Source organism: Tetrao urogallus (assembly GCF_951394365.1).
Source record: "Tetrao urogallus genome assembly, chromosome: 18".
Taxonomy (NCBI): Eukaryota; Metazoa; Chordata; class Aves; order Galliformes; family Phasianidae; genus Tetrao; species Tetrao urogallus.
The window spans coordinates 6309933-6318149 of record NC_136831.1 but is presented as its reverse complement, the minus strand read 5'-3'; the positions used below and the strand labels follow the sequence as shown (position 1 = coordinate 6318149).

At 53.7% G+C, this 8217-nt stretch overlaps 1 protein-coding gene across 1 annotated transcript; it reads right to left on the bottom strand.

The window, feature by feature from the left end:
• Positions 1 to 5052: 5052 nt before the first annotated feature.
• On the bottom strand, positions 5053 to 7063 carry GALR2 (galanin receptor 2; the record flags this gene model as incomplete). The annotated part of the gene is made up of 2 exons (XM_079544170.1): positions 5053 to 5827; positions 6723 to 7063. The coding sequence occupies 2 exons, from the start codon at positions 7061 to 7063 to the stop codon at positions 5053 to 5055; spliced, it is 1116 nt and encodes a 371-aa protein (XP_079400296.1).
• Positions 7064 to 8217: the final 1154 nt, after the last annotated feature.

Below are 8217 nucleotides of genomic sequence, written 5' to 3'. Positions count from 1 at the left end.
AGGATTTTCCCGTGGTTGCTCTTAACTCTCATTCTCTTTAGTAAGGAGGCAAGATGATCATTCTGAGGTATAGTATTGTCAGTGCTGGAGCTCAGCAGACCTGCAGCTCTGCTATGTGCAGGGAATGTTTTACCCCAAAGCTTCATTAGCTGTCCCAGTAGCAGCTCTTTGTCCTGTGTGAGGCCGTGGTAGAAAGGGCAGCAGCATGCTGCAGTCAGGTTGGAGGGCAGTGAGAACCAGAGGGAGATCCTTGGCATCCTGGCTGGTTGCTGCTCCTTGATGTGAGGCAGAAGGTGTGTCAAAATGTTTCCACAGTGATGTCTGCAGAGGACCTTCTTCCCAATTCTTCTTTGTACCCTGTCTTGGTACCTGATGCATCTCTTTCCTGCAAGCAGCCAAGTCCATTCTCTTGATAAAACCTCTGAGTATCATGTGAGAAACAAATGCTACTTCCCTAGCATAATTTCCTGGGCACTAGTCCAGCCAGCAGTGTGACTTGGAGTGGTACTTGCAGGCTTTACTATGGAAGCTGAATTTGGCCATCTTCACACCAAAGCCTTTCAGAGCTTTGGAGCATGTTTGTCTTTCTGTGTTCTCAGTCTTCCTTCTCCCACCTCACTCCTGCTGTTGCTCCATTGTGGGGTCTTATCTATCATTTCCCTATGGGAACACTTGAAATAGGGGTTTCCATAGAGCTAGGTGTGCTCACAATAGCTGCTACTTTGCAATCTGGAGCAAGTCCATTATTCACCTAAGCATGTGTTTACAGAACTGAATGTATGCTGGCACCTAATTAGCCCAGCAATGGAAGAGCCATTGTGTCACCATCGGGGCACTGCAAAGCTGAATGGGGGTGGAGGAGGAGGAGAGGAGGCAATGGGGCAGACCTCAGCGTGAAATAGAGTGAGAGCAGGTGGTAGAAAGGTAGGGAGCAGGATTTTAACCCTTCTGCTTCTGTGCATTCACCAACCCTGCCTTTTCTTTTCCACATAGCTTGCCTCAGAGCTGCGAGGTGGGCTATGTGTTAGGAGCAGCCTGACCCAGGTGGTTGCAGTGCCAATGGATAAAGACTGGCCCAGGGCATCTCTCTTCTCATGTTGTGCAAGAGTTGGATGTTAGAGCCTGGATGAGAGCACAGGTCCTGCCATGGCAGAGCCTCGCTGCTGCCTGCACAGACAACTTGTTCTCAGGTAGCTCTTGGCCTTTCCAAACCCCTGACCTTTTAATTATAAGCCTAGATCTAAGTATGGTTTGAAACACTCAGGTGGTGTAGAAAACTCCTTTAAGACAATAAAACAGCAGCAGTGCCATTTGAGAGGTTAGTCCAGCCCAGATTTGCTCCACTCTGTGGGTTTAAATCTCAGTCACATCTGCCTGGCCCTTTGGGTTTGCAGTACCCACCTGAGAGCCCTCTTCCCTGCCTTCTGATCTCCAATGCTTGAGGAAATCTGAGATTTCAGAGTTATCTGTTTTTCCTCTGCAAGCTCTGAGAGCTTCTCTGAGGCTGGCAGGTCCTGGACGGAGTGTTTTTAAGCATAAAGCAAAGCACTGCTGGCACATGTTACGTGCAGTGTCAAACATGCTGGATGCACACTCTGACATTCACCAGAATGATCTGGATTCCATCTTTCTGGATCTGTTTCTGCCACAGCAGTGATCTGATGTGCATTTCTTTCTCCGGGAGAGCGGGTGGAATTTGTTGATGTGCTCAGGCTGAGGCTATAAAACATGTGCTTTATTGCAGCTGATTCCAGGACAAAGTGATTCACCTGGAATGGTTGCAGGCAAAGCTGAGGGAAGGAAGGGGGGAGCTTAGCAGCCTTCCTGTACCTAACAGGGGCCTACAAGAAAGCTTGAGAGGCGCTCTCTGTCAGGGAGTCTAGGTGATAAGACGAGGGGGAATGGTTTTCAACTAAAACAGGGGTGGTCTAGATTAGATATTAGGAAGAAATGCTTCACTTGGAGGATGGTGAGGCGTTGCTGCCCAGAGAAGCTGTGTGCCCCATCCTTGGCAGTGCTGAAGACAAGGCTGGGTGGGCTCTTAGCAACCTGGTGCACAGGAAGGAGCCCTCGCCCCTCTGGGCTGCCTTGAGGCTTCTAGCAGTGGCCAACTCTGCACGGTGCTCAGGACCAGCACTGCGTGCTCCTTGGCTTTTTATGGTAAGGAATGTGTGTGCAACACATTTAATAAGAGTGACCCTGCCAACAGTGCAGTGGTTCCAGCTGAGACTGCTGGCAGAGGTGACAGCTGAAAGCTGCACAGTGCTGCTGGGCCTGACACACTTTTCCCCCTTGCTTCCTCCAAGGATCCTGCTGGTTTTAAGGCCCTTCCCTCTTTCTCCTTTGCAGCCCCAGGTTCTGATCTGGCTGACAGTGCATCCGCTAATGCCCATGGACAAGTGCTTTTGTTTCCCACTATTTGGACTTGAGGGGCTGGAGATCTGTTTCAGGAGAACTTTTTTTTACTGCGGGGGGCCAGACTGGAGGGGTGTGCTAGGGTTTGGGAGTGCTTCCTGCTCTGCTGAAATCCTCCTTTGCTGCCCCAGAACAACAGGCCTTTGCCAAACTCAGCAGGGATGGGGACGTGGGACAGAATCCCTGCAGATTTCCTGCTGCTGGCAGTCAGGTACTGACTAGCAGCAGTGAGCAGCAGCTACTGAGGTAGCAGAAAGCAAGATGGGGGCTCAAAAACCTCAGCCCCCCCCTGGATTCCATTGCAATACCAGGCAGGAAATTTGACATGGCAAGCATTTAAAAGCAATTCCTGGAAAAACAGCATTAAAACTGTACTCTGGCAAGCTCATGTTAACCTGAGCTTTCAGTCTTGTTTCTGTGAGCTCTGCGGGGCTTGGTGAAAGCTGAATTTAGCTTATTTATTTCCTTCTCCCCATTGAATTCACTTTTATTAAACTTTAACCTTTACATTTCATTAAACTTTAAGATGCTGGGGCTCAGCATCTCGCATCTGCTTCTCCTTGCTTGTGGCATCTCCACTCCTTCTGTGTACCTTTCTCCTTTTCTGTGTACCACTCGTTCTGTGCACCTTTGTACCCAGATGCTTGATTCCAAGCTTTCCCACCTCTCTGGGTTTGTGCTGCTTATAAGCCCTTGGCAGCAGTCACAGAAGCAGTGGAGCATCTGCTCTATTTCTGCACCATCCTGTAAATGGTGTAATGATCCAGCAGGCTTCCATCTCGTTGCTTGTAAGCAAGCAGCTATGGATCAGCAGGTGAGGATCCATAAAACAGGGAGGGCAGGGGTGGATATGTCGCACAGTAGAGATCACAAGGAGCACGAGACTTTAACTCAAATCCCACCTGCAAGGAGGTGTCAGAAGAGTGGGCTTGGGCTGCTGGAAAAGGAGGTCAGCAGATCCACGTGAATTTTGGGATGTGCTCTTCAAAGCAGGGATGGTAGTGGCAGAATGTGCTGCGTCTCCAAGTGCAGCTCCCTTCTCTGGGTGCTCCATCCCTGTGGGTGCTCCATCTCTGGGTGCTCCATCTCAGCTCTACTGGCACCCACCAGCCAGGAGAGCCAGGCAGCCGTGAGTCACTGGAGTCGGTTTTTGGGAAGGTTGTGTTAAATGTAATTAATGGATGTGCTGAAAGTCTCTGCAAATCATTTTCCTTGTTCACTAAATCATTTCTTGTTAGAAGATTGCTCGTCCTTCCTTTGCTGATAATTTTGCACCTCCACATAGTGCATGTATTGATCCTGTGTTTGACTGCAGCACCACAGCAACGCTTTCCCGTGTCTCCAGCTGAAGATGGATCCCGAGCAGCTCCCTGGGGGACAGCTTTCCTTTTATCACTGCTGTCTCCTCTGCATCAGCACCCAGCCATGCCAGCATGGGGAACGTGTTATTGGGGCAGTGAGGAGATGGTGGGACAATGTCTCTGTCCCCGGCACGAGCAGGGATTGCACCCCATGGTGCAGGGTGCTGAGGGCAGGAGGAGGCTTTGAGCTGAGCTGGTGTGGCTGTTGCAACGCTTCCCTGGCTGGAAAGGGTTCAGCAGGGGTGGTAAATACAGATATGAGTAATGGTGCTGTTTATATAATCACATTCTGTGACTTACACTGTTAGCAGGCCTAGACTAAATATAATGGCTATTGATAGGAGGCAGGGGCTGGTTTCTGGCCCTCCACGTGGGGACAGGAAGCTGATTATAATAACACTCAGTGGGGGAAAAGGGGAGGGAAGGCAAAGCCTTGGAAGGGAGACAGCGCAGTACCAAGGAGGAGCGGGGCTGCAGGGTCACAGCCCCCACGGGGTGTCCTAATGCTGTGTTTTCAAGAGTCTTCACCTCTGCCCATGATTTCTCCCCCAGCCCCTTAGCATCCCTCAGCCCAGGTGTGAGCAAAGCAAAGTGAAGCAAGGAGTAGCTTCATCCCAGCCCCAATTGCATTGAGCAGGAGGGAAGTGGAGGAGGGGGTTGCAGGTATCCTAAGGGAGGTGACACGATCTGCAGGATAGAAGCCTTTAGGTCCTTATTGGAGCACGTGAACCTCATGGGGCCCTGCAGCCCAGCCTTGCTCTGTGGGGATGTAATGCTTGGGCTGCGTGGGTTCTTCCCCATGGGAAGGGCAGTGCCAGTGCCTCAGGTCTGAGCCCTGCCTGAAGGGCCCACACTTCCCCAGTGCTGATCCCAGTCTCACCTGACGCTCCTGGCACTGGAACCTCTTCCAAGAGGCCCCAGCACCCAGTCTCCATCCCCCCAACAGTCTTTGTAGACTTCTGGGGCCTCGCCTGCACCACATTGAAAGCCAAAGGCTGCTGAGGTCAGAGCTCTCGTGAGTGACCGGGTGTAGATGCAGCAGGGAGCAGAGGAACAGGTGATCCTACCTTAAAATTGATTCGGGGTTTGGATCTCCCTGCTCTCTGCAAATCCTACACTTGGCTCTTTGGCTGAGCCCATAGGAATCAGCATCGTTTCAACAGTTCTGATGTTTGAGGGGGGAAAAGGAGAAGATTTGACGCAAACCCAACACGCGGTCCGTCCCCAGGCCCGCCATACTGCAGGAGACTGCAAATACAGCGTGAAGGGAGCGCTGCTAGGTGACACGGAAGGTGAGGAAGGAGCCACCAGCTTTCTGCCCACCTCCCCCCTGCTCTGCCTCCCCCCAGGGCTGAGCTCTGCAGCGCACCGAGGAGCAGCCAGGCCCGGCCTCACTGAGACGAGTCACCTCGCTGAGCTCTGCCTCCAGCATGCTGACTGTGTTGGTCCCCTGGGCCACGTGCACCTTGTTGGCTGCCTTCTTGTGCAAGAGGCAGACGAAGATCTTCTTGAAGCCTTTGCGGAAGTGCTTGGAGACCAGGGCGTAGACAATGGGGTTGACACAGGAGTTGGCATAGGAGACGAGGTGGGAGAGGATGCGCAGGACGTACGTCGCGTGGTTGAGGGGAAAATACCCGAACCAAACGCAGAGGATGAGCAGGTGGTGGGGCAGCCAGCAGAGGCAGAACAGGACGGCCACGATGATGATCATCCTGGTGACCTTCCTCTTGGCTTTCTTGGACTCCGACATCTCTTGGAGAGGATCCACAGACCTCCACAGGTAGCGAATGGTCCGCGTGTAAGTGAGGCTGAGGATCAGCACCGGGATGATGTAGCTGAAGATGAAGGTGCAGAGATCCATGACCTTACGTTGGGAGATGGCCCAGACCGGGTGGCAGACGGTCAGGTTGGCCAGCTGGAACTGTTGGTAGTAGCTGAGGTAAGGGCTCGAGAAAATGAAGGAGAGTGCCCAGATGAAGCAGATGGCCACCAGTGCGTTCCTGGGCGTCCGCAGCTCCCGTGAGTGGAGGGGATATCGGATGGCCAAGTACCTGCGTGGGAAAGGAGAGGGGCGCAGCTGCAGCTCTGGGCAAGGCATGGAGATCAGGCTGGGAAAAGAGCTGAAGGGATGGACTTGAGCTTCCCGGGGCTATCGGCGATTCCCTGGTGTTTGCAGGGATTTCTGCAGCACGGCGGGCTGAGGAACATCCTCCTCTCCAACCCTGTGCTGACACCCAATCTGCTCCTGGGGGCAGGCAGGGACGGCCCCCTCCTGTCTCAGGATCCCCAGGACACATCCAGTGCTTTCTGAGGGAACTGCCCCGGGTCTCACACTGAGCAGAGCCAGGTCCTCTCTGGCTGCTGTGAGATTGGAACTGGGAGCACTTGCGGTGCCAGGAGCTGAGACAGACCAGGGTGAGGCAATAGGCTGCTTTTAAGCAGAGAGCTTTTACACTGCCTTCCCTGCACCCCCTGCTGAGCAGGCTGGGACAGTCGCCACAGTGAGAAACATCACAGGGACAGAAATTGGCTATTCCTTCCTGAAAGGGGAAGATGGAAAAAGCAGTGTCCAAGCTGAAACATCCCTAAGTTTTCCCTTCCTTGAGGGCTGTGAGCTACTTAGTGGACAAAGAGCCCCAGCAAGAGCTGGTGTTGCACAGGGACAGAGCTTTGCTTCACTGTTTCACCATCCCCTTTTCCACAGCTGCAGCCTTAGGACAAACCCTGATCCTTCACCTTTGGGGTCTGAAAGCACCAGGAGCTTCCAATCCCACCCTCCTCCATCCTGCAGCAGGTTCCCAGCCCTCAGCATTCGCATCCCCTTGCACCCACAAGCAGGGAAATGCTCCTTGGGCCCCCAACAAGTGCTCGCTGCCCTCTCCTGCCTGCGTGGGCTTTGGCAGAGGGGATGCTGCAGTGCTCAAGATCCCCCATCCCCTTTCCTACCTGTCAAGGGAGACGGTGGCCAAGGTGAAGCTGCTGGCGTACATGGTGAGGTAGATGAAGAAGTGGACGGCTTTGCACAGAAAGGACCCAAACACCCATCCCTCCAGGGTGTAGATAGTGGCTTGGAAGGGGACGCAGAAGAGGATGAAGCAGAGGTCAGCCACCCCCAGGTTGAGGATGAAGAGGTTGGTGGTGTTCTTCACCTGCCCGTTGCGCAGCAGCACCGCCAGCACCAGGCAGTTGCCCACGGTGCCCACGAGGAAGATGAGGAGGTATGCCAGGGGGATGAGCACCGACTCGGGATGCCAGCCCTCATCCGAACCCGCTGCCGACCCGTTCATGGCCAGGGGTGCGTGGAGAAGGGGGAGCGCAAAGAGCACTGCAGAGTGGTGCACCAGGATGCCCAAAGCGGGCCACGCAGAGCACGAGGGGTGCCAAGGAGCCAGCAATCCTAGGAGGGTGCAGGTGGGACGAGAGAGCTTCGCCTCCGTCTTGCTCGGGAGCCAGCAGCCAGTCTGTGCTGCTCCGTGCTCTCCCTCCCCCCGAGAAGGAGGAGAAGGAGGAGGAGGAGGGCTCCGGGGCGGTGGCAGCTCCAGCCCAGCCCCTCGCAGGCTGCTCCGTGGGGACAAACACTGAAATCTGCACCCCCAGCAGGAAGGCCCCCCACCCCTGCCTGCTGCCCCAGACAGCACTGGGGAGCTGGATGTGGTGGGACAGCAAAAGCTCCTGAGTGCTGGGATCTGGGGGAGATGGGGCTGCGCATCCCAAAGGGAGAGCCCCCAGTGCTCAGGTGGTTTTTGCAGCACAAGAGCTGGTTATTGAGAGCTGGGGCTGCAGGGGTTTAGGAATGGGAGTTCTCTCAGATTGCAAATGGGTAAATTGCCCAGCATGCAGCCAGGTCCCTGCACCAGAACACTGCAGAGATGAGCAAAGGTTTCTATGAGAATTCATTTTTCCTCCCTAGGGTGGGGGTGTAAGGTTAATACACTGCAGTAAGAACAAATCTTTTTAATGTCTCTTCTTTTTCCTGCCTGCAAAAATTGCCTGCTTTGTTCCTTCCCAGTCTTCACAAGTGGAAGTCTCAGTTTGCTCAGTGCAATCAGCTCTCCAAGAACACTTCACCTTCCCACAGGCTGCCTCCCTTTGTTCCTGTGGAGGGAAACATTAAATGCATCAATTACTCCAATAATTAACCCACTCTGCAGCTTCTCCATCAGCTTGATGGATGCCCCAGTCTACCCCTGCTGGCAGTGCTGGTACACCAGGGGATGCACAGCCCTGAGGCACTGGTGCAAGGACTCATAACAGCTTCTTCCCAAACTTCGGTGTAACTTGCAGCCTGCAGGCTCGTATACAAACATCATTATCAAGATCCCACACAGAAATTGCAAAACAAATTCTTCCTCTCGCTCGAGACGTGGATGCATTACTTGGGCAGAAATTGGCTGACTTGGGGGTCGGGCAAAGAGATTCGCAGCAAAAAGCTGCTGCAGCA